Source organism: Cricetulus griseus, chromosome 3, assembly GCF_003668045.3.
Source record: "Cricetulus griseus strain 17A/GY chromosome 3, alternate assembly CriGri-PICRH-1.0, whole genome shotgun sequence".
Taxonomy (NCBI): Eukaryota; Metazoa; Chordata; class Mammalia; order Rodentia; family Cricetidae; genus Cricetulus; species Cricetulus griseus.
In genome coordinates, this window is record NC_048596.1 from 59,281,706 (window position 1) to 59,306,254 (window position 24,549).

At 45.5% G+C, this 24,549-nt stretch overlaps 1 protein-coding gene across 1 annotated transcript; it reads left to right on the forward strand.

Moving 5' to 3' along the window:
- The first annotated feature begins 3,077 nt into the window (after positions 1-3,077).
- Tollip (toll interacting protein) lies at positions 3,078-24,225 on the forward strand. Its single transcript, XM_027408915.2, has 6 exons — positions 3,078-3,237; positions 12,141-12,290; positions 12,872-13,054; positions 14,357-14,509; positions 15,851-15,941; positions 21,276-24,225. Exons 1-6 carry the CDS (start codon positions 3,205-3,207, stop codon positions 21,488-21,490), a joined length of 825 nt encoding a protein of 274 aa, XP_027264716.1. The 5' UTR covers positions 3,078-3,204; the 3' UTR covers positions 21,491-24,225.
- The last annotated feature ends 324 nt before the right edge of the window (positions 24,226-24,549 follow it).

Below are 24,549 nucleotides of genomic sequence, written 5' to 3' on the forward strand. Positions count from 1 at the left end.
AGTAACTTACTCCTTCCCCTCCCCCTCTATGGACCCAGTGCATGTGCAGACACAAAATAAATAAAATATGACAAATAACAAAGATATGAAAAACTCTTTTATGCCAAAAGTAGTTATCCTAGTAAAAGTTCATTATTCCCCAAACTTCCCCTTTCCTCTCTGCATCTATTAGTCCATGGCATCAGAATGTGAAGTTGAGCTCCCCCAATGGAATAATCCCTATGTCAGGGATAAAAGACAGAAGGTTAAGTGTGCTCAATATCCGTGTTAGGGGTCTGGCACACTCTTTTTTGAAAAAAGAAATCACCTTGACAAATTCTTTCACTTTGTTTATGGGTTCCTTTGTGCAACATAAAGATTATTCTTTTCCCAATAAAGACAGTATCAGCACTTATGGGAGAGGGTTTGCAAAGTGGGATTTTCCTCTGGGTTGGATGCTATTAGGAATCAGAAGTAAGTCTAAATTAGACTTCTAGAAATTCTCATGTAAAAATAAGAATGAGGCAGACAGTGTTAGCACACGCCTTTAATCCCAGCACTCAGGAGGATCTCTGAGTTCAAGGCCAGCCTTGTCTATAGAATGAGTTTTAGGACAGTCAGAGCTACATAGAGAAACCCTGTCTTGAAAAAAAAAGAAACTATGATACTGAGGCTGGTCTGACTCCATGACTGTCAACACTAGTTGGGATGAAAGACCTGCTTATTTGGCTTGACGTGTGTCCTAGATTACTTTCTATTGCTGTGATAAACACTATGACAAAAGCAACCAAAGAAGGAAAGGATTTGTTTGGTTTATATGTCCCAATCATATTCCAATATTGAGGGAAGTCAAGTTAGGTACTGAAGCAGGGCAGGGACCTGAAGGCAGGAACTGAAGCAAAGGCCATGGAGGAACATTGCTTACCGGCTTGTTTTCCATGGATTGCTAAGTTTTCTTTCTTATCTAACCTAGGACTTATCCACAGTGGGCTGACCCATCCCATACACTATCAGTCATTAATCAAGAAAATGTTCCTCAGATTGGCCTGATGGAAGTATTTTCTCAGTTGAGGGGCTCCTCTTCCCATTATGACTTTAGCTTCTGTCAAGTTGACAAAAAATAGAAATAAAAAAGCACAGACAATATTGAGACCGATTATTCTCATGTTATTACCTCATGGTCAGAGTGGCCTTGCTCAGCTAACTTGCTCATGTTCAGCAGAATACCACATTGGGGACAGCAGGCTATGTGCCCTAAGCAACCCTATATTGTGTGGAACATTGGCTTTCAGGCTGTTCCCCAAGTGACTCCATTTACAATCAGCATTTGGCTCCATTTTGAGTGCAAATGGACAAGTGAATGCTTTACTTTTTGAGCACAGACAGCTGTATTGCTCCACCATCATGGACCCTAACCCTCTGAAACCATAAATCCAAAATTAATTCTCCCTTAAGTTGCCCTTGACTTATCATATCAGTAGAAAAGCACCACAAATCTAAGTCAAGAGTGAAGGCAGCAAGGGTGATAAATACAAGATGATGAAGACAGAGGTGTCTTTCATCTGTCTTCTGCTACTCATAACATCTCTCCACTGAGTGGAGAGTCAGTATTCACAACAGGTAGCTTTCAAGTTTCTGCAAAGTAACCTAGTCAAATTCTATCACAGCCCACATACACCAGAACTTCTGCTATCTACAGCAAATCTAGTAGAAACAAGGTTATGTACCATGTGACCACCACCAGAGAGCAAATGCTGTGATTCTGCTTTGACAGACTATGCCACTTGAACAGACTTTGGGGACTTACTGGGGAATTTTATGTGATAAAGTTTTTCCTCAGTAACAATTCTCCCTGGTTTTGTTGCTTGTTTTGTTTGTTTGTTTACCTCTTTAATATTGAGGGATTTGGGAATCCATTAAAGGGCATATGTGTGAACATCTCAAACCCAATCATTTTTAGCAGGTCTTAGTCACAAGAAGTTCCTAGTCTGCTGTCCAGATACAATCTTACACAACTTGCAGGATGCCCGGTGCATTTTTAGACACAATTCAGAGGTTTTGTCTATAACCAAGGGGAAAGGATTGTATAGGGATGTGAACCCCAGGAAGGGATCATGGGTCTCTTATAAATTGTCTGCCATATTGGGTGTCGAGTCTTATGTCCTGGTCTGCCTTAGCTTCATCAGCTGCAGACCAGTGAGAACTGGATAGACAGCTGCATCCAGGGACAGAGCCCAGATGCAGTCCCATGTGCTATCAAGGCAGAGACTGGTAATGGAGGTAGAAGATGAGGTCTTAGAGATGAAGGGAACACAATAGAACACAGTGTGAGTGAAGAAATGTACTAGGAGTACATTTGGTGCTGGGCAGTACCAAGTCTACTGCAGCACAAGCGAAAGAGATCTGCAGATCTGGGGCCACCACAGGATAAACTTAAAGGAACTACATTGAGTCTATCTGGCCAAAGGTCCTTCTGAAGAGAGCGCTCTGAAGAGGCAAGAGTGGGTGGCCTGGGTTTCCTAGGGACATCTCTTCCATTCATTTGGCAAATTCAAGGCTGGTGGAAGTGTTCCAGCCCACTCTTGCCTCTCCTTCAGCTTGGCTTCTTTTTTTAACATTTAAATATAAATGTTCTTCCTCCCACAGCATTTTGAAGTAATTCAAGGGCTTGAGGGTAACTGGTTTTACTGCCATCTGCTTTCTCCTCAAGCTGCCAAACATCAGTTTTCTCCTTTCTTCAAGCGGATCAGGCACCTTGCAGGTGGTGGTCTCCTAGCTATCTCCAGCCAGGTGACTGGACGTTGTGACGACTTGACGGAGTTGAGATAAACATCCATGTTTCGGGTGCCTGGTCCTGGGTCAACAGACTGGCTCACGCCGAGAAACACTCAGGTTTAGGCATGCGCAGACAGCCTGGCAGCCATTTTAAGGGCTTACCGTACTACAGGAGTGACCACCGCGCAGGCGTACACGGGAGACTTAACCCGCCCTCACCCCAGCCCTTTGCACGCATGCGCGGATTAGCCGGAAGGGGCGGGATTAGCCATTGCGAAGCGGCTGCGCCTTGGGAATGCCGGGGTGGGGCGGGGCGGGGTGACTGTCAGCTGACTGAGGCGCAGATTGCCTCGCGGGACAACGGTCGGCGACGCAGGTTGAGGTGGGGGCGGAAGAACTCTCCCGGCGGGTCTCTGTGCGGTCGGTGAGGCACAGGGTCGCCGTAACATCATGGCGACCACCGTCAGCACGCAGCGCGGGCCGGTGAGTCCACTGGGCGAGGGCCGGACTGGGGCAACGCAGCCTGAGATCGGGCTCCTCTTGTCAGCCCCTCGTGGGGCCCCTCGCGAGTTGCTCGGCCGTCCCGGAGCTGTGCGGGTCCCACCTTCGGGTACCCAAACGGAGTAGCGACTCTGGTCCTGAGGGTCTCGCGGGTGGAAGAAGGCAGAGCTTGATGGTTCTTTGGATGCCCACGGGCCCTGAAACCCCTGAATCCCTAGAGGGGCCCTGAATCCCTTAGTCCTCCACACAGAGGAACGTGACCCCATTGGTTCCCCATACTGAGAGGGACCCCGACTCCCCTTAGTTCCCCGGGTGGAAAAAGGGTCCCGAACCCCTTACTTCCCCAGATGTATACCAACCCCTTGGTCTCTCAGATGGACATGGGCCCTGACGCTTGGTTCCCCAAATGGAGAGTGGTCCTGACCCTGTTAATTTCCCAAACTGATAGTCTTGGCTCCCATGATCTCTCAGAGGAGTGGGGCCTGACACTCCTCTGATGTTTCAGAGATGGTGAAAGATCCCACTTTGTAATCAGCTCTTAGTTGTGTCAGTTTCTTCCTCTCCCTGCTCCTATAGAGAACAGGGTTGCTACCTCTTGAGCCCGGTTAGTGGCTACCTTTCCAAGTCTCAGTTGTTCATCTATAAATGAGGAGAAGGGAGCAGAAAACGTGGAAAACCAACAGTGATGGCTCCTAAGGGTTGTCTTGGGGTCCACAACACTACCTGTCTCTCCTACCTCTAGTGTGGATGTCCTCCCAGTAGTTCTCTGAGACTGATATGAGTTGGATGTTGTTAGCTAACAGTGGTTATGTGTGTAGAACACAGTTCTGATGGCTCCATTGTCTTTTCCCTGAAGTTATTGAAAGTGTCTGCAAAGCCTTTGGTTTCCCAGGTCCCTCACCCTGACAGCTTGGTGTTGACAGGTGTGTGTGTGTGTGTGTGTGTGTGTGTGTGTGTGTGTGTGTGTGTGTAACAGATAAATCATTGGGGTAGATGACTGATTTTCTGACTTTGAAGAAAGCCCCAGGCAGGGTGCTTTTTTGGAGGGCTTTAAAGCCAGACTTCCTGACCAGAGTTGGGGTTACCTTCATGTTCAGCAACCCTTCTTCATCCTCACTGTGTCTCACCAAACTACAGAAGATTGCTAGTGGCTGACAGAAGAGGAAGGGAGCCAGTACTTTGCTCTTTTCCTATCTCCTGCCAAGTGGACACAGGGCCAGGCAGAGTGGACCGTTCCTTACTGTGTGTCTGAGAGTGCCTTTACTTCTGTGGCTGGACTGCATTTGAATTCATCTGATGGTGAGCTTAATGTCCGTCATTAATTGAGTAAGAAGGTGTCCTCCCGTGTTGCTGAGGGAAACTCTGGTGCTGTGTGTATAGAGCTGGGGTAACCCACGCTGTGATGAGTAATTGGGAGTGTCGGGTGACATTCATACTAGCGCAATCTGTGGAGTCAAGTCCTGACGCTTGATCTTTCTACTTGCCCAGTGTTCTAGGGACCACAGAGTCTTATAAATAAACATAGACAGCTGAATGGTTTTTTAGGAGCACTCTTGATGACTTGTAATATTGTGTCTGGACTCTAAGAAATTGTCATCAGTGACAGATATCTTAGACTTTGCTTGGGATGTATTATTGGCCACAGTATTTAGAGCAATTGGACACTGAGTCAAAAGTGTGGAGCACAGGGACACAGCTATGCATGGTGACCCATATAAAGCCAGAAAATAACAGTCACCATCAGGTCTGTGCTCTTAATCATTGAAAACAGAAAGGTATGGACTTGGTGTGGGAGGAGTGAATGGGTTATGGCCAGGGTCTCTTAAAGACTAGAAGATCTTGAACTTGATCTGGTAAGTGCTGTTTCTTAGAGTGCATGCCTTTTACAGTTTTCAGCTTTTCACTGGCTGCTTCACCTAGAATGATCTACCTATATGCCTCTGGATTCATTAATATTTGCAAAGGTTTTTTTAGCCAGTTGTCAGGGTCTAGTAGAACTGTCAAGAGTGTGGTAGTTCTTCCCTACTATTCATGTCATACTCAGGGTTGTGGAGCTGTAAAGATAAACAGAAGTACACATTTGGTCAGTACTGGGTACTATTGGCAGCCTTCTTTTTGTAACCGCAGCAGGGGGTTAGGCTATGGTTCAGAGTCCCCTTCCCAGGAGCCTGGACTAGGCTTGGGCAGTTGTCTCTATAGCTGACCTTCACCTCTGATGAGTGGGGAAGGACTGACAGTGTCTTGGGAGGCTATAGAAGGCTGAGGACACTCTCATCTGGGCTAGGAGGGTTCTCTATTCTTGGTTGAGGGTTTGGGATGGGGCAAGTATGAGGAGGAGAGCCAGAACCCACATAATTGTGAAGGAATAAGTTTTTCCCTGGGACATTTGGTATTTTACGTTTTTTTTTTGTGTTTTGTTTTTTTTGTTTTGTTTTGTTTTGTTTTGTTTAATAGCCACTATAGGGCACTACAATCTTTCATAGCCATCTCACTTTTGAAAATACTGGTATTTTGAAATTACCCCTTTTGCTACCCAGTCTGCACACCTGCTCCTTTCCTACAGTAGTGGTTTTTTTTTTTTTTTTTTTTTTGCGGGGGGTGGGGTGGGGGGGTGGGGGGGTCCGAGACAGGGTTTCTCTGTAGCTTTAGAGCATGTCCTGGAACTCGATCTGTAGACCAAGCTGGCCTGGAACTCACAGAGATCTGCCTGCCCCTTCCTCCCGAGAGCTGGGATTAAAGGTGTGCACTACCAACACCCGGCCAGTGACTTTAAGGACCCTACTTCTTGTGGGGATGCATGCAGAAGGTCTTGCTGGCTGTAGGCTGCAGCAGATGTAGGGGTGGCATTTTGAAGGTCCTCCTTTATAGATGTGTTCTGTGGAGTCCAACAGGTGCTAACTTGTTCTTCTTGAGATGCTGGCTAACCAGAACTTTGCCAAAAGCTACTGGCTCTGGCTCTTCCCCTCCTCATTCTGTGGGTGGGCCTTAGTGTCCATGCTTGTCTGGAACCTCATCAGTACTGTTCTTCCCTGGTAATTGTGGTTGAGCCATTAAATTGATTAGAGATGACAAAAGATGATTTTTAAAAATTTTAACATTATTTTATGTTTAAGAATATTTTGTCTGTGTATATGTAAATATACCTTGTGCATTCTTGGTGCCCATGGAGGTCACCATCTGGTGACCATAGCCTAATGCAGGAATGTTAGACTTGTACCCAGGCATAGCCTTACCTTAGAATCCAGAGCAGGCATTCCCAGGGACCCAGGGACACAGGCCTAGTGGCCAGCTGTGGGCACAACCTCTTGCACAGGTTCTGCTCTGTGAGGTTGCATGGACACGGAGGCTGCTGACTCACACAGTTGGGTTGAAAACTATCAATATGCAGTAACACTCAGAAAGAAAGCCAATACATACCCTAAAGAAGTGAACTCTTTCCTCTTATTACTAGAAAGAAAGAAGCCTGTATCTTGCCTTACTTTAGAAACTGTTTAGGGACAACCCAGGTACCTCTGGCTGATGGGAAAAGCTTATCTTTAACAACAGACCCAATTACCAAGTGCAGAACATAGGATCAAATTAAAAAATCACCCTCTTGGGGCTGGAGATATGTTTTAATGGTTAAGCATAGTGGCTGCTCTTCCAAAGGACCCGGGTTTAATTCCCAGCACCCACATGGATTCTGAGGTGAGGCTATGCCTGGGTACAAGTCTAGCATTCCTGCATCGGGCTGTTGCCACCAGATGGTGACCTCCACTGGCCTCTTGCCTTTTACTTTGTATGATAGTACTTTTCCTTTTAGAAAGTATTTGACAGTTTTTTTCTTTCTTTCATTTATTTTTTGACTTTACATTTTATTAAATAGTTATGTTTTAGAGGGATCTACCCACAGCAGCATACAGCTGTATCCTTAAAAGTCAAAACTAAGAAGTACAAGTTTGTAGTGGAATCTGTTAGATAGATTTATTTTATATAGGACAAATGTATACATATATTTTTTTAACACTTTTAGGTGTTTATTTGTCCTACATGTTTCTATTATTGCTTTGATTCGCTAAGCATAGATTTTTTAAAAATTCAGTTCAGTAGTAAATTTTTCACAAGTTTGGTAAAGATATGGTGTGTTTCTTTTTTCTAGGGAGTTACCCCAGGAATTTCTACACACAGTATTGCAGACCTGAAGTTGGTTGCATCTCCGTTTCTTCCAGTCTATGCAAAGACCATAGCTGGTGGTGGGCAGGTGGCCACCTGGTGGTGTTGTGCATATGTGATGACTCTACTTTCCTATGTAGTCAATGCTTGTTCAGATCTGAGATGTGTCATTTCTTCCCAATCCTTTTTGTGTCTGTTGTCACGATCCCTTTACCTTTCTTTCAAGTAAGAATCTTTTAGATTCCTTCACTGTAGCTCCTGGAGGTCCTATGAAGAGTTGCAGTGGGCAGTAGCTTTTCAGGCCACTGTAAGTCTGCCCTGCTGTCATTCCAGTCACTATTTTACTTCCCTTCCATTCTTTGGAGTTTCAGTGTAAATCACTGAATTCCTTTAAGTGCAGTTTCGGTTCTGACTGAGAGCCAGTTACTGTTTATAGAACTATTGTCAGGGCTTGTGAGGATGTGCCAAGTTTATGCATGGAGAGTACACCAGACCCCAGCCTTTGGGAAATACCATGATCTAGTGAACTACTAAGTCCTTATGAGTTATTTTTCATTTCTTAGAAAACATGATTATTTCTGTGATCAAATCCTTTTCAGATACCATTTCTGCTTTGACACCAGAGAGACAGGAGCTGGGTACAGGTGGGTTGTGCAGTTGCAGTGTACCTGTTGAAGGCAGGGATTAGGGCTGGCTGTAGTGACTGGGGAGACACAGCATCAGCTACTCTTGTGTATATGATCTCTAGCTCTGGAAGGCTATCCTGGCCTTGGCACCAGGCAACAGATCCATCTCTGCCTAGCTGCCACAGATGCTCTAAACTATGAGCTGGTGTATCTTTAGAATTCTCCCTTGCTCCCTCTAGTCTTGCTGGTGCCATTGCCTCACACATATGCACACACACATGCAAGTCACACACGCATGTGGACACTCACCCATTGAAATAACTGTGTCCTTGTCTATCTTTTTTTTTTTTTTTTTTTTTCTGAACTCTAGACTAGCAGCTTCTTGCCTTTTCCTTCATTGTCCCAGACATGCTAGCAGACAGGTTCTCCTCGCTGGGCAGACCAAAAGCCTTTGGATAATCCTAGGGGAGACAACTTGCTTCTCAGTCCATCTCATAGGCAGTGTGCCTCAGATGCAAGGATTGGGTATCATGTATGCCCTCATTCATTAGATTAGTCTGCTTGTTCCGACTTTTACTTGCCATCAATTGCTACACAGAGCCAAGGGTGAAGCCCAGTGTGCCCTGCCTGCTGGTTCCTTCTTTTGGACAGGGTTCTGGGGGTTCCTTGCATTCTTTAAGGGACATGGAAATAACCTGTTCTTTTTTAGAACTATGAGTCTGGGGCACACAGATGCTTCTGGCTAGGAAAGTAAGACATTGCTTGGTGGCTCTTTCTTTTACCCAGGCCCCAAGGAATGAGCATAACTAGCCTTACACTCCTGCAGCTTTTCCACGGGTCTGGTGCCTGGAAGTGAAATTGTTTAACCTACATGTTTCAAGTCATTTGTTAGTGTTGGACTCAATTTAAGTAAAACTATAAAAAGATCCATTGTGAGTCTGTTAACAGAATTTATCATTTACTATTTCTAAGTCTTTAAGCAGTGATAAAAATATACCTTTTCATGTGATCAAATATTTCCTCCACCAATATATGGCAAAAATACATTTTATGAATAGCCATGTATTTTAAAACTTTACTAAAAATAGCTGTTTATTGGTGGTATTTTCCTGTGTGGTCATTGACTTTTATATAATTTGCACCAATGCCTGTTCACCTTTTGCTCTTGAAGCATTCCTCACTGTGCTAACAGTGGTGGCTTCCTTTAGTGTAGCATGAGGTGTCTTTATTTAGAGAAATCATCAGGGGCCTGCAGCAACAGTCAGGGTTGTCTTTTCCCTCCCAGGACAGCAAGTATTGGATGTATAACCAGATTGTTTCTTGTCTGGTTTGACCTGAAGTCTTTCCCATCCCTTCCTGGTCCCTCTTTGGGTTAGGTAACTTTTTCTACTAAATTTGTGAATTGAATAATTTTGTATTTAAGGAAATTCAATAGAAAAAAGTTCTCCCTTTTATCACTCTATTTTCCCCTAATGTCATTGCCACAAACCATTGTTACCACCATGAAATTGGCTCCAAATTCTGCTTTTCCTTTTCCTGTTGTGGGCATCTCCGAGTACCTTGCCTTTGACCATCTCTCAGGCTGCCCTGGGGTTTTTTAGAGGAGGTACATTATTCGGGAGTGGTGTTTCACATCCCTTGCTTGAATGATGGTTCACCTGGGTGAGTTAGCTTTCTCTACCATAAGGTCATTTTTCTACTCTTTAATAACACAGTTAAACTCAAATTGTTAAAATTTTCCTTTCTTATAATTTTACGACTATATCTTATTGAAAATAGCACATTTGAATTTGATCTTTTTAGGGCAAAAGTATTAAACCTTTGAACCTACTACATTGTGCATGCTTGGCAGTGCACTACCACAGAGCTATACCTCTAGCCACATTTTATCTTAACCATCCCCCACCTCAATAGTCTCTTTCTCTTTAATGAAAGCCTGAAAGAGTATAATATGAAAATCTCAGTGTCTGAAGGTCTCAGTCCCAAGACAGGGACAGATAAAAAAAAAATTTTTAAAAAAAAGCTCTGACTTGCTCCACATGGCCTTTCCTGACCTCCATGTTTGAAGCTGTCCCCATGACTGCCTGTATCCTGACCTATCACTGTAATACCTACTGGCCTGTCTGCCCTCCTGGGTATATCCCTAGGAGACACAGTTGTGCCCTGCTATGACCCTAAAGCTGTAATATATGATATACAATTGTTAGTTACTCCTATGACAAGTAAGAACTTGACCTATGTAGGTTAATCCCAAGAACCTGGCTGAAGAAAGTCTGGTTTTGCTAATCACCTATTTATGATGCATAGATAAAGTTGGTTATACATCTTGGAGGTACACTCTCTAAATTCATTGCAGCTAGCACAGGTGTGAGCCTGGAATCCCTCCGGAGGGACCCAGTGTTCCCTGTATACCATAGACACTGGTTCTTGGCTTCTTGTGCCACAGCCCTTTCTTGGTTCTCCCTAGACTCTCTGAAACTCTGTGTGATGTGCCTTGGAAAAGGCTGTCCATCCCAGAGAGACTTTGGGAACTCTGCCTCTCTTGGTAAGAGATGGTGTCACTGGCCACAGCTACTTTCCAGGAAGCCTCTGCCTGTGAGAACCTGGCTCTGGACTGAGTGACCCCAGAAGTGCAGAGGGGCATGCTGCTGAGTAGTTACCAGTTTACCCCTCACAGACCATGATCCTTACCTGACAGTGGTTTCTGTTTTTGTTTGTTTGTTTGTTTTTGTTTTTGTTTTTGTTTTTAAGTTAGAGGAGAGCAATGGGAACATCATTAGACCAACTGCTCAGGAGTGGCCCACACAGAACTCTGGGCTATATCCTTGGTTGGTTCCAAACTTCTGACTAGTCTGTATTTTCTGGAAACACAGAAATAGGGAGTTAGTAAGAGCCAGACTAAGGGATCCAAGGACTTTTGCTTGCTTGCTTTATTTTTTTGACACAGGATCTTGATGTATAGCTGTCCTGGAACTCACCATGTAGCCCAGATTGGCTTTGAACTCACAGTACTCCCCTGCCTTAGTCTCTTAGGTACTGGGATTGCAGGAGTGAGCCATTATAACAGCCTTTTTCAGGGACCTTGAAAAGAGCAGCCAGACCCCTCGAAGACAGGTGCTGTGAGCTGAAAAACCTGCAGAAACTGGAGGCCTATGTGATGCATATCAGTGGGAGCCCACAGCTAGGTAGGATAGGCAGTAGTGTGTGCAATGGAGGTAGTCAGGGCCACAGAACCTGGTTACCCAGCAGCTCTTAGTAAATTTACTTTATTAGAGTTCACATTTGTGACATTGGTACTTCTTTGAAAGTATGTGGCAGAGACCTGTGCATGATCTTAGGTACGTGGGTGGTCAGATGGTTTGGTGCTCAGGCCCTTCCTCCCGTGGGCTTTTCAGCCTGCGGAGCTTCATCTGCTGTTGTTTAATTGTGAGCATTTCCTCTATGTAACCCTCAGACCTGTACCCACTGGGCAACAAGCAGTTCTGCCTTCTGTTGGGGCACCCTGGTTGAAGCAATAGTTGCTTGCTCCCAAGGCTGCCCTCACTGGTCCTTGGCCCTCCTATCTTGGACCCCAGGCAGGTATGCCATTTCCAACTCGTGTTTTCTTTCTGGGAAGCCCTGGTTCAGCATGTATTCCTGTGGTCTCCCTCTGTTGTAGGTTTCAGTTGTCATCTCATAAGAATATGAACCTTAGCCAGGGCCACTATTAGGAGTTTTAGATAACCTTTCCTTTTGCTCTCCTATTTTTCTTGAAAAACTGTATTTTCTAAGAGCCCACCAGGTCACCCTCCAGCCCTGTTTGCCAGCCTTTTCAGTGACTGAGATATGTCCTAAACCTTCCAAGGGTTTTGTCTTGAGCATCCTCTGAATAAGAAGGTATGCATCTTCAGGGGAAGCAAGCTCAAATGAAGACAGGCTGGAAACTCTTGTGGGTGAAAAAGCAGGCCAAGCACTCTCTAGGCCTTGGTGAGGGGAGGGTGAGCTGGACTGGGCCTGAGTAAACACTGGTCCAAGGGAAGTAGGCTAGTACTGTGAGATTGTTGGCTACATGCTTTGACTTTATTCTGTTTTTGTTTTGTTTTGTTTTGTTTTTATCTTCACTGAAAGGTGTACATTGGTGAACTCCCCCAGGACTTCCTCCGTATAACACCCACACAGCAGCAGCAGCAGATCCAGCTGGATGCCCAGGCAGCCCAGCAGCTGCAGTATGGAGGAGCAGTTGGCACTGTGGGCCGCCTCAGCATTACTGTAGTACAGGTGGGTCTCAGTTTCCTGTTGAAGACTGATGGGGCTGTGCTTGAGTGTGGGAATGAAGATTTCAGCCTTTGCAAATCATTTACCATGTAGACAAGTAGAACTTTGTTGATTCTAGTTATTCCTGAAAATATCCCTGAAAAAATCAGTAGATCCTTGTTGGTTTCCCAGGGATCTGACTAAGATACCTACAGTCACTATTGGTCCATGCTAGGTAGTGTCCTCCATGAGGATGGTTTCTCTAACCCCTTTGTAGCAGCTGGGTTGTACAACTGCCCTGCAAACCATGGTTCCTGATTAATCTAAACTCCATTCTGAGGCCTAGGATGTGCACAGTTCAGGGCACAGTTAGATTAGAGATTTTGTCTAAGTTGCCTGCTGCCAGGTGTGGCCGGGTTCCCAGAGTTGTGTGAGTTTAGCAGTGACTGGCACCATGCTCAGGAGCCAGTTACTGATAAGGTTAGGTGAACTTGAAGGCTGTTTTTTCATGCTCTAGGAAATACCTGCGAGGTAAGTAGTTTAGGTAAGAACTTGCCTTCCTCTCTGCTGGTGGGTGCCTCATTTTTCTAAACTTGTTATTTCAGGCAAAATTAGCAAAGAATTACGGCATGACTCGAATGGACCCTTATTGCCGTCTTCGTCTGGGCTATGCTGTTTATGAAACTCCCACAGCACATAATGGTGCCAAGAACCCTCGCTGGAATAAGGTCATCCAGTGCACGGTGCCCCCAGGTGTGGACTCGTTCTACCTTGAGATCTTCGATGAGGTGAGGGATGTCCCAGTGTCACAGATTGGCCAAGTTTGGGATTCGATAGATTTGGGTGTGCTGCAGTGTGCCTAGCAGTTATAGTCATGAGACTGCACTACTGCTGCTCAGGCCTGTGTACCTAGCATTTAGTGGCTGGGGGACAGTGTGTGACCTGCCTGGACACCTGGCATTTAGTGTCTGAATGACAAGGTACAGCCATTTTCTCTCTCAGCTCCTTTGACAGTGTCCATTGGGAACCATCACCAGCGATACAAGTGTGGGCAGAGTGTGAAAATAGCTATTCATGGGTAGGTCAGATTTCAAGCAAATCAGGCTCCACTAATGGTGTGAAGTGGTGGGAACACTGTTCTTGCAGGCGTGAGTCACAGGCTCTGCCCATGACCATACCAGCAGTTAGACGTGCAGCTTTTGAAGGCAGTCAGGAAGTTCAGGTGACTGAAGGTGTCTCCTGGTAGCTTAATTCTAGAGAGAATGTGTGTATCTACCTCCTTAAACTAGTGCAAAGGGCAGTGGGAAGAGAATGAGAACAGTGTGGACCAGAGAGGAGTTGGGCATGGGCAGCCCAGCCAGGAGGATGCAGCCTTCCCCCTTGTATTGTCCCATTGCCTCTTCCTGTTTTTAGTTTAGTTTTTTTTTTTTTTAAAGATTTTATTTATTTATTATGTATACAACATTCTGCTTCCATGTATATCTGCACACCAGAAGAGGGCACCAGATCTCATAACGGATGGTTGTGAGCCACCATGTGGTTGCTGGGAACTGAACTCAGGACCTCTGGAAGAGCAGTCAGTGCTCTTAACCACTGAGCCATCTCTCCAGCCCCTGTTTTAATTTTTTGTCTCTTTTTCCTTCTATGTCCTCAGAATAGTAGGAACATATGAGAAGGAGGTTTGGGGCTGTGGATGGTGGGTTGGAGCTCTTGCCTCTTCTCTACCTACTTGGCTTGAGGCTTGCAGCTTATATCTAGTCCCACAAGGACTGGGGAGGACAGTGTCCATCCCTGAGCCTGGATGTCAGCCCAGAGATTCGTTCCCGTTCTTTGGCCTGACCTTATGGTTGTTACTCAGAAGGTATAGAAGTGGTAGTCAGGTTACAGATGATCATGGAGGTCTGGGGTTGTGATTTAATGGAAAGCACCTTGAAGGAAGCTGTAGGGGTGAGGAAGAACCCTGTCCTGCCAAGAAGATAGAAGATGCAAATGGCAGCCCAGGTGGAGTTGAAGCCATAGGGAAAGCTGGTCTCTTATAACATGGGTCGTTGTGGGCTATGATGAAGTCACTTCACTCTTGTCCTCCTCAGCGAGCCTTCTCCATGGACGACCGCATAGCTTGGACCCACATCACCATCCCTGAATCCCTGAAGCAAGGCCAAGTGGAGGATGAGTGGTATAGCCTGAGTGGGAGGCAGGGTGATGACAAGGAGGGCATGATCAACCTGGTCATGTCCTACACGGTGAGTTCACTGTCTAGAGAGGCCACACTCAAAAAGGTTGTGGCACCTCTCTGAGGGAGTGATGGCTCCCTGAACCTTGCGAAGTCATGGGAGGCAGGGATGGGGGTCTGGACTTCCACTGTCTCCTTTGTATCATCCAGGCCTTTTCTTTTTGGTTGTTACTAAGCCTGTGAGAACATGGGAGTATAAAACACCCTGTACACAGGCCTCCTCAGTTTGACCTTTCTGCATGTTTCTCCTTCTGGTGTGTGTGGTTTTTTTTTTTTTTTTTTTTTTTGGTTTTTGTTTTTTGAGACAGGGTTTCTCTGTATAACAGCTGGCTGTCCTGGAATTCACTTTGTAGACCAGGCTGGTTTTCAGACTCACAGAGATCCACTTGCCTCTGCCTCTCAAGTGCTGGGACTAAAGGCGTATGCCACCACCGCCCAACTACCTGTCTTTAATAGGCACTTTATGTAGCACAGGTCCATTTTGTACTAGCTTACCTTCAGCTCAAGATTATTTGAGCTTCGGCTGGAGAGGTGGCTCAACAGAAAAGAGCACTGGCTGCTCTTGTGGAACATCCCAGTTTTGGGAGCCAACACCCAAATGGTGGCTCACAACCAAACGTAACTCTAGTTCTAGGGAGTCCGATGCTCTAATCTAACCTTCCCTGGCACCAGGCACACATATGATGCATATACATACATGCAGGCAAAACACTAAGACACATTAAATAAATAAATTTATACAAAACAAAACAGTATTTTTGTGAGAAGCTACTGATACTGGTGCTGTCTCCAAAACAGACCCAGAAGTGAGCTTTGTGTGAAGAGTGGTGGTGGTGGCAGCTCATGTGAGTCCAGTGGTTGACACCCTAACTTTTGTTACCAATGTAACTGAAGCTCAGTTATTTCACTAGATTGACTGGCCAATGAGCTTCAGGCATCTTCCTGTCTCTGCCTCTCTAGCCATGGAATTATAGAAACGTGCCACCCAAACTGGCTTTTTATATGGGTGCTAGGGATTAAACTCAGGTTCTCATGCTTTTACACCAAGCTCTTTCCTAACTGAGCTGTCTCCCTAGCCCAGTCCTATTCTAGGTCATATTTCAGTAGCTGTAGGTCTGTGAGTCTATAGCATGTCTTAGCCCAAGTCTTCCAGCCAAGGGAAGGTGGTGTGCTGGAGTGTTGGTGCATATGGAACCAGTAGCCAAGGCCACTACATTCTTGCTGAGGACTCTGTTCTTGGGTATTAATGGCTGGGCTGTGGCTAGGATTGTTATTGTGAGACTGGAAGTAATAAGATTTGCGTATGATATGGTCCTTTTTGACCCCCCTGTTTTTTTTGTTGTTGTTGTAGTCCCTCCCAGCTGCCATGATGATGCCACCTCAGCCTGTGGTCCTGATGCCAACTGTGTACCAGCAGGGTGTCGGCTATGTGCCCATTGCAGGTGTGTGCTGCTTCTTCAGTAGGCAATCCTGAGACAGAGTAGGACTGGAGGAGGGTGGGCCCAATATCCTGTGAAGCTTGGGTAGTGTAGAATTGTTTGAAGATGGATACTGCAAATGAAGAGTCTTCTAAAACCGACTCCAGGGTCATACTTGAATTATTTATACATACATAGGAAATGGTGTTTTCTCTAGTTGCTGACACATGTGAGGTGAGTTGAAGTTTTTAGAGGTGTAGAAATGTGGTCTGTGTACATTTTCATATATAAGTCACTGGAATGAGAAAACCTAGTTCTTGTTAAACAAGGCATACTGCATCTTTAAAAAACATGGCTTCCATTGAAAATATTTACCCATGTAAATTAACATCTGATTGGGTCATAAAGTCAAGATGTGGCTTTTATGTATATTTTTTTTATTTTTATTTTTTACATTTTCCAATCTTCCTGTGGCTTTCATAGTACCTGGTGCCCAATTGGCCCTCCCATTGGATAAGGGCAAGCCAGGTGAGACCATACCTGCTTCCTGGTTCAGCCGGAAAGACTATGTCTCTGAAAGTAGACACTAGGGCAGGCCTGCAGTCCCCCCCTATTCTCTGCCAGGATCCAGTGAACTGAAGTCCAAGCAGACCGTGGTGGTCCTGTTACCCACAAGGAGATCAAAGGCTAAGGTAGTGGGTTGGCTGTGTCTGTAGGGCAAGAGATAATATGAGGTACTGAGTGGGACCTGATCCACATGGTTCCTGGTTGCTAGTGCTCAGGTTGGGTGTTGTCTCTGAGCTGGGACAGCACAGAGAAGCTGTGGCTCACCAGTGTGGGGTCTGAGGATCCCACACTGCCAGAATAGAGTGACTTACTTTTAGCCCATATGCCAGTTGAGCTAGGGAAGTCAGTGCATGACCTGGGAATGAGATCCACTCACACATAGCCTGAAAACAGTCCTGACAGAGCTTAGGCCTTCTGCCTGAGACAAATCTGTCTGCAGGAATTAAGGACAGCACTCTGCAAAGGAGAGGGAGGATAAGTCCACAGGCCTCCGGGCCTAGAGGTATTTGAGTAGAGTAGGTTTTCACCAGTCCGGCAGAGACCAGAACATACAGCCTGAAGTAGAGGGCAAACCAGTTAAATGGGCCATGAATCCAGGACCTTAAAACAGTGTGGTTGTTCAAGAAGAGAGTATTAGAAATCAGAGAATGGGGTCTCAGGATGTGTGCTCTCTGGAGTCCAGACCTGTCCAGTTCTGTGACTGGATCCTGGGGTCTGAGGTTGGGTTCCCAAAGTGGCTCCTGGGTTTCTTTTTGAACTACGTTCCCATTGATGCTCTGTCCAGTGCAACAGTGGTATATACAGAATTTGTCATTGAGCTGTCGTGAGTTGGAAGTCTGAGGAGGAAGAAACAAGTGGAATGCATTGAGCACAGAGCATATGCCATTGTAGCAGAGGCAAAGGGTCACAGATGGGATCATGCAGCAGAAATCTGTTCCCCCAGCCAGAAGTCCAAAACAAGGGCCACAGCCCCCTCTGAAGCTCCAGAGAGGGCCCTTTCTACCTTTTCCAGCTCTTGACATTACTTGGTTTCTGGACATATCTTCACAGTCTGTTTTCATCATCTCCCCAGTCTCTTTGTGTGTTTCTATCCTCTATGGTCACTGGAAAAGGGAAGGCTCTTCTGCTCCTTCATCCTAACAAGGGTACCCTCTTTCCAAGTAAGGGCCATCTGTAGGCACCAGGGTTGGACTTGAGCATATCTTTGGGTGGTGGCAGATAGGTAGGGAGGCAACAGAGACAAATTTCTGTCCAGTAGCTGCCACCAGAACTACTTCTAAACAAAAGGTTAAAGTTGTTGACCAGTTTACTCTTTCTTGGCTCTTGTCCTTGATTCTCTGTAATGCTTCTAGACTACTCTAGAATGTGTATGTTAGGGAAGGCTCCTCTATAAATATACTTTAATCCTTGCTTTTGATGTACATTTGAAAGTTAGGAACAGTCTCCTACTGACAGAAAAGCTGCCACAGAAATAAAAGGATATTTTTCCTTTGGAGACAGCCTCCGGTGTCTGCTCTGTCCCCATGTAAGCATGCTTCCTGGAAGTGAGGACGCTTCCCAAGGGGAACCTGCTGCAGGACTGCATCCAGGTTCATTCCCTCTTGTTTTGTGAATGAGCCCAGGCCATGGGGCTAGTGGAGGTCTTCCCAGAACCTGTGACAGGCCCTGCAGTTGTTTGTGCTTCCTTGTTTACTATCTGGCTAGGTTTACCCAGATAATGTTTAGAAAGCTGCTCTCTTTTTACTGCTGCTCACACCTTAGTGTTTGGTGAAGTGACACAGTATGCCTTTTCAGTCTCTTGAGAACCTCTTCATATCTGCTCAAGGCTTTATAGTCAAGGTCACAGTCACTGCCTGTCATTTGTCCACTGATAGCTGTAGCAGTGTGGGCTTGAGGTTTGTTTTATTTTCTGAGATATAATTTGTTTCTATATTGTTTTGTTATTCAGTGACCCCAGACTGACCAGCCCTTCCATCTGAATTGTGTGCTTTTTGATGTCTTACATGCTCTGTGAACTTCCTGACTTTGACACAGAAAACCTGTGGCATTTCCTTCCTCTGCCCTAGAATTAGCCACTTCTCCCTAACCCTGGCTTCCACTAATGGAGAATCAGTTCTAGAAAAGTTCTTGTATTGTCTTTTGTTTTATATTTATCTTAATCATTGAGAGGGTTAATAAGCATACTGCTTCGTTGAAACTTGATACCCAACTTTGGTTCTTATAATTCCTGTATGTTTGTGATGACAGAGCCATCCTATCAGATTGCTTGGGGTGTCTTGTGTAGAGACTGGCAGGGGCTACCATCTGGTCGCTTTCTGTGTGGTTGCTTTCAGGGTATCTCAGGCTACAGAAGCAGGAGCAGCAGTTCACCCAGTGCATTTTTATTTACTGTTGCTCTCTGGCTTCTCAAAAGTAAGGTCAAGTCACATGATGCTTCTTGCTTCATATTAGCTCTATAGCTGACCTGCAGAGTTTGCTTTCTTGGGAAAGACTTATGCTTGACTATTCAAGGTGCTAGGTACATATAATCAGACCATGTTTGACAAAGGACTGCACACAAGCATCTGATAGTAGGGTGAAATAAGTCCATTAGCAATAAAATGGGAATGAGGAGACTCACAAGTTCTCACTACCCATTGGTCCATTCCCGTCATCTGCCCAGGGAGCAGTGCATGGCCAGTAGGTGCCATCTGTCTTTGCATATCAGGAGACACAGACCCTGTTCTCTATGACTGAAGTTCTAGATTCAAAATCACAGCTGCTTTGTTGAGCTGAGGCTGAAGGTTAAGGATCAGGAGTTAGCTGTGTGTTTATGAATCCTCTAGTATGAGAGCTTAGAAATATCCCATGATATGCAGCCTGCTCCTGAGCCCATGTAGTCAGCACCTGAAGCCTCAGGGACCTTTGGTTGTTGGTTCTGAGCTGTTGCGGTGAAGCCATTGTGGGGTCCATTCTGTCTGTGCTACCTTGCTGTGGTACCAGTTCTTGATTGAAAAACTTCCTTGCTTGTGTTTTTTCCTTGTGGCATTCTATTTGTGAAGAGACTATTGTTTAACTGAATTGTGCCTGCCCACTGTGTATGCATTGCAGCTAAGTGTCCTGCTAATAGAAATGAATTGGTCCTATACCATCAGTTTGTGTCTGTTTATAAAGAGGAAGGATCTTGTCGTATCACAAGATGATGTCATTTAGTTGCCCTTGTTGAACATGGTGCTTTAGAGTGGGCTATGGGTTCATTTCCATCTGTATGGCACCTCCCTGTACACACTTGAACCTGAGAGGACCTTGTTTAGGGCCCAAAACTGCAGGGCTCCTGTCCATCTTTTGCTCACAAAGTTGACTGGACACCTCACATCTATTCTCACAAATTCAAGGAAGTTTTGAGAAACTAGTCTACACTCAGTCATGTTGATAGGTCAAACTTGGATTGGGAATATGGTATTCACTCTGGAGAATGAAGACACCGGGGCCAGTCTTACTTCTTTGTATGCATTGGCCTGCTCCCCAGGGAGCTGGTTTATGAGAGCACATGACTGTAGACAGCTCTCCTATGCTGACCCATGCAGTTGGTCTATAGGTATTACAGCAGTTCCCAGTCTTTTCTTCCCGGTACCCAGCTAGCCTGAAAAAATGTTGGAACAGTCTGGGCAGAACTCAAAGGGAGTTGCCTGGGCTGTTTATAGTCATGTACCTTTCCTTGTGTTGTTCCAGTGGCTGTGTGTGTGTGCACAGACTCTATCCATCCAGTTGAGGTTGTTTGAGTCCTTTTAAGAACAGGCTGCTGCCACTATCCTCAGTGAAGGTGGCATTTCATCCCCTTCTTTGTTGTCACTGAAAGACTAAGCAGCATGGTGTTAGTCTGACAACTTATGAGGTGTGTGGTTACAACCTGTCCAGGTCAGTCAGGACAAAGGCACAAAGGGAAAGGCCTGGCCCAGAGGGTACTTAGGAAACCTCTTTTCTCAGTTTATGCACCTTTATCTAGCACGGTGCCTGGAGCCATGTAGCATCGGTGCTGAGCCCTCCACCAGAAGCCTTCCAGCCTTCTGTTGCTCATGTGACAAAAGGATTGGCTCCCCTGGTCCCTTAGGCTGCTGAAAACATGCACTTTCTGATGTGTGTATTATCTTCATTGTGAAAGGCTAGTAACCTTTCTGAAATGTAAATGTTTAGGGCCTGTATGTAGCTTTACCTTACCAATGCATGCATTGTTACTGTAATGTCTTTGCTAGGCTGTGAAAGTAAATTCTAAAATGTTGACACAAACAGACTTTGGAGCATGGGGTGAAACAAGCTTAATACTTTGCTGTCCCCATTCTCAGTAAAGACTCATATTTGTGACAACTCTCCTGAGTTCTTGGAGAAGCATATACGGTTACTGAATTTTCATTTTGCTCTCTGTAATTTTTGATTGGAAAGATGCAACTTGAATTTTTGTTCAGAAAGAAAATACATCAGGAGAGCAGACCTCAGTGGTGAGGTCTGCTCATCTGCCATGGACATCCTTGTTAGGTCTGTTTTCAAGTTAGATTCAAGGTAGCCTTTCCCTTTGAGGCAAGTCAAATGCATTATTTCTCTTTTTGGCACTGCTGCTTTGTGACCCCACTGTTTTTGTTTTTTGGGAACAGGATTCTCTGTAGCCCTGGCTGTCCTGGAACTCACTCTGTAGACCAGGTTGGCCTTGATCACAGAGATTCACCTTCTGCCTCCCAAGTGCTGGAATTAGAGGCATGCACCACCAACCCAGCTGACCCCACTGTTTTTTAACCAAACTTCATCTTTTGTTTTCAGGGATGCCTGCTGTCTGCAGTCCTGGCATGGTACCTGTGGCCATGCACCCACCAGCCGTGGCTCCTCAGCCCCGCTGTAATGAGGAGGACCTCAAGGCTATCCAGGACATGTTTCCCAACATGGACAGGGAAGTAATTCGCTCTGTGCTTGAAGCCCAGAGAGGGAATAAGGATGCTGCCATCAATTCCTTGCTGCAAATGGGTGAAGAGTCCTAGACCCATCTGTGGCCCTTGGCTTCACACCACTGACCCTTGGACTTGCCCACCCAAGGCTCCCCAGGGTCACCATCCCCAAAAGATTCCAATGAAAGACCATCCACGTACCCCTTCCTTGGACATCTGTGCCGCCCTTTCCCACCTATTTCGGGGATGCATGTGGATTTTTGGTTCTAGGCAGGCAGTCCTCTTCATTATTGACGGGGGACAGCTCCCTCCTTGTCTCTAGTTGGGTGATGGTGGCATGGCCTTGTTACTGCACAGACCAGTGGTCCTGTTGTTTGGGGACCTGCATCTCCCTCCCTCACCCTGTTCTGGAAAGCATCCTTACAGAAAGCAACTGCCCTTGCCAGGACATTAGAGTTTGTACAGCATCTTTCTGAGTCAGTGGATGTCATGAAGTTATTTAGCCTAACTGAGATGGTTGTTGAAGGTGCACTGAGCTCATGTGCACTTACTTGCAGGTTATTTTTAGAACTTTAAAGCTAAAAGTTCCTTCCTTCTGATTTCGTATGTGAACCCAGGCCCTCACCTAGTCCTGGGCCCGTAAGATATGCTTCCCAGCCATAATCCAGCAGGTCTGACCTCTTGTCTAGTTTACCTGTCAGTGTCTGGCTAGGCCTCAGCCACAGGAATCCAATGGGAACACAGAAGGTGTCCAGACTTGGCTGGACAGGCCTCACCTTGGCCCTCACTGCTAGAGGTTGCTTTCCACCTCCTTCTGTTTTGTACCAGCACTATAGGAGTTACTCTAGGGGCCACTCTTGTTGATAGACTGTCTTCACACAGCCCAGAGTCAAGTGAAGGAGAGAGATGGGCAGGTGTGGCACTATGTGTTTACTACTAAAAGGCATTCAGACATTGTGATACTACTGACCTGCAGTAGACTCTGTTGATCCATACTGTAGCTCGGCTTGAGTGATAAAAATCCCATGTTTAAATTAAACCTTAATGGAGGTAGAGGTGCGTGTACTTGTCTAGTAGATACTTTGGGTTGAAAACCTTTGGGCCCATGACCTGGCTGTAGATCTGTTTAGGGACCGAATGGTGACATCTAGTCCTGAGATTCGGAGCCTTGAAAACTTTCTTAGAATTGATAAACTATATAGGTAAATTAAGAAGCTAGAGAGCATTGCCACATGTTTGTGGTGTTACATTGCAGTTGCTTCTTGTTTTTCTAAGTTGCTTCTTGTTTTTCACCCAGCCTTTGGATATATGATCCACCAATATGGGCATGAAGGTAACTTCTAGCAGTTGGGACTTTGTGAAAGACTTAAAAGCTAGTGCTTCAGTTTTGGTCTTTTCCCTTCTAAAAATACAGATTAAGTTTTGATGTTAGCTAAACTATACTATTTTCTGTCTGTCATCCATGTGGGTGCTTTTTGTCAAATGTATTGTTCCTAAGTATTTATTTTTGTAAGCCCAAAGGCAGTATGTGGTGATGGTGGGCATGGGATGGTGGTAACAAGCACTTTTCTTTAGTTGTAGGTCTTTAAACCTTTTAACTGCAAAATGGAGAAGAAAGACCAATGTTTGTTAAATAGATTCAACCACTCACTGTAATCCAGCCAGGCACAGGAAGTCTCCATTCTAGACTTGTGCTTGGTAAGCAGACGTCCTCTTGTAGGGTGGATGAGTCAAGCAGGACGGAACCTCCTTAAGTGGTTCCCTTAGTGTAACCAGCAGACTTGAGACACTGCAAAGCAGAAATCTCAGCACCTGTCTCTAGGTCTCAGGTATGCATCAGCTTCTGCCTTAAGGAGGTAAGGGTTGAGCAAGGACCACTTCATTCATGTGAGGTTCTGGAGGGAGCATCACCATTTGCTGCCAACTCCTGAGCAGCCCCCATGGCACTCAGAGGCAGCATTCACTAACTTGTACATGCTCAAATGGGGAAGAGTGATGGTTTTAAGACAGATTTAAGACTTGAGCTGAATACAGACTCTTCCCTTTGTCATGAACATTTTATTTTTTTAATAGATTGAAGAAAGATCACATTTTATAAGGCCTGAGACCCCACTCTTGTAAGTTTTGTGCTGTCTTGTCTTGGAATTTCATTGTGTCAGAGCCCATCTAGTATAAGAGAAGAAGCATGCTTGTCAGTGCCTGCCTAGGCATCAGAGCATGACTTGCTTAGCCTTTCATCCCATCCTGGGACTTCTTGAGATGAAAAGTTGATACACCTGGAAGGAGTAGCTCAAAGGCAGAGGCCATAGCAGATACAGACAGGCTTCTCGGTGGGGTCTAGACTCTCACTGGGTGTCATTGCTGCTCTTGCCAAGTTTGAAAATTCAGAGTGGTAGCAAAGTTTCACAAGGTGATCACTGGAGCCCCTGCCCTCAAGCCCAATCTAGGGTGGGCATGCATCTGGGTATAGCCCAGGCTAATTTCTTCTCTGGACATGTTGGTTGGCTGAAGTTGTAACCTGCTGCACGTCTGTGGTCTGACGTGGCTACCATGTGAATGACACCTACCCAATTGAGAGAAGTGTTGTGTGACTGGGTTCTGCCCTCTCCCTCCCAGGTCACTCTTTACAGATACTGGTGTCATCTGATGCACTGTCTGGAGGTTGGTGGAAATGGTTCTCAGAACTCTATGTCTGTGGTTATCTTGGGGATGGGGTCCATGTCCAGATTTTTCTTTGATTATATGATATATTTTTACTTTTCAGCCTTCTAATTTAATAAGTGGTCTATATATAATAGAAAAATAAAGTCCTCTAAGGAAATATTTACCATTTTTGTTCCTGAGTGGTTTGTTGTTGTTGTTGTTGTTGTTTTGTTTTTAACAAAGCCCACAATATGCCAGTACAGGGAACCAATAGACTCCCGTGTTCATGACCCACTACAGGGTTGTGTTGAGCAGCACTCAAGGTGATTGAGAAGACAAGCCTGAGGCTCTGTATGAACCAGGCACTCAGTATGGGTGTTTCCAGTGAGAAGCAGGGCTCTGCAGGGGTGGCAGCAGGCGAGTGCTTTGGTTGTGTTATTGGCAGTTACAGTATCACTTCTGACTTTGTTGTACTTCTAACCTTTCCTTTTCTGGGTGCCCACCATTTC

What these genes read in the sequence shown, in the direction of transcription:
- Tollip (XM_027408915.2), top strand. Translation starts at nt 3,205, where the DNA reads ATGGCGACCACCGTCAGCACGCAGCGCGGGCCG. An exon ending in TCAGCACGCAGCGCGGGCCG is followed by an intron (nt 3,238 to 12,140) that starts GTGAGTCCACTG and finishes CTTCACTGAAAG; the next exon opens with GTGTACATTGGTGAACTCCC. An exon ending in ACCTTGAGATCTTCGATGAG is followed by an intron (nt 13,055 to 14,356) that starts GTGAGGGATGTC and finishes TGTCCTCCTCAG; the next exon opens with CGAGCCTTCTCCATGGACGA.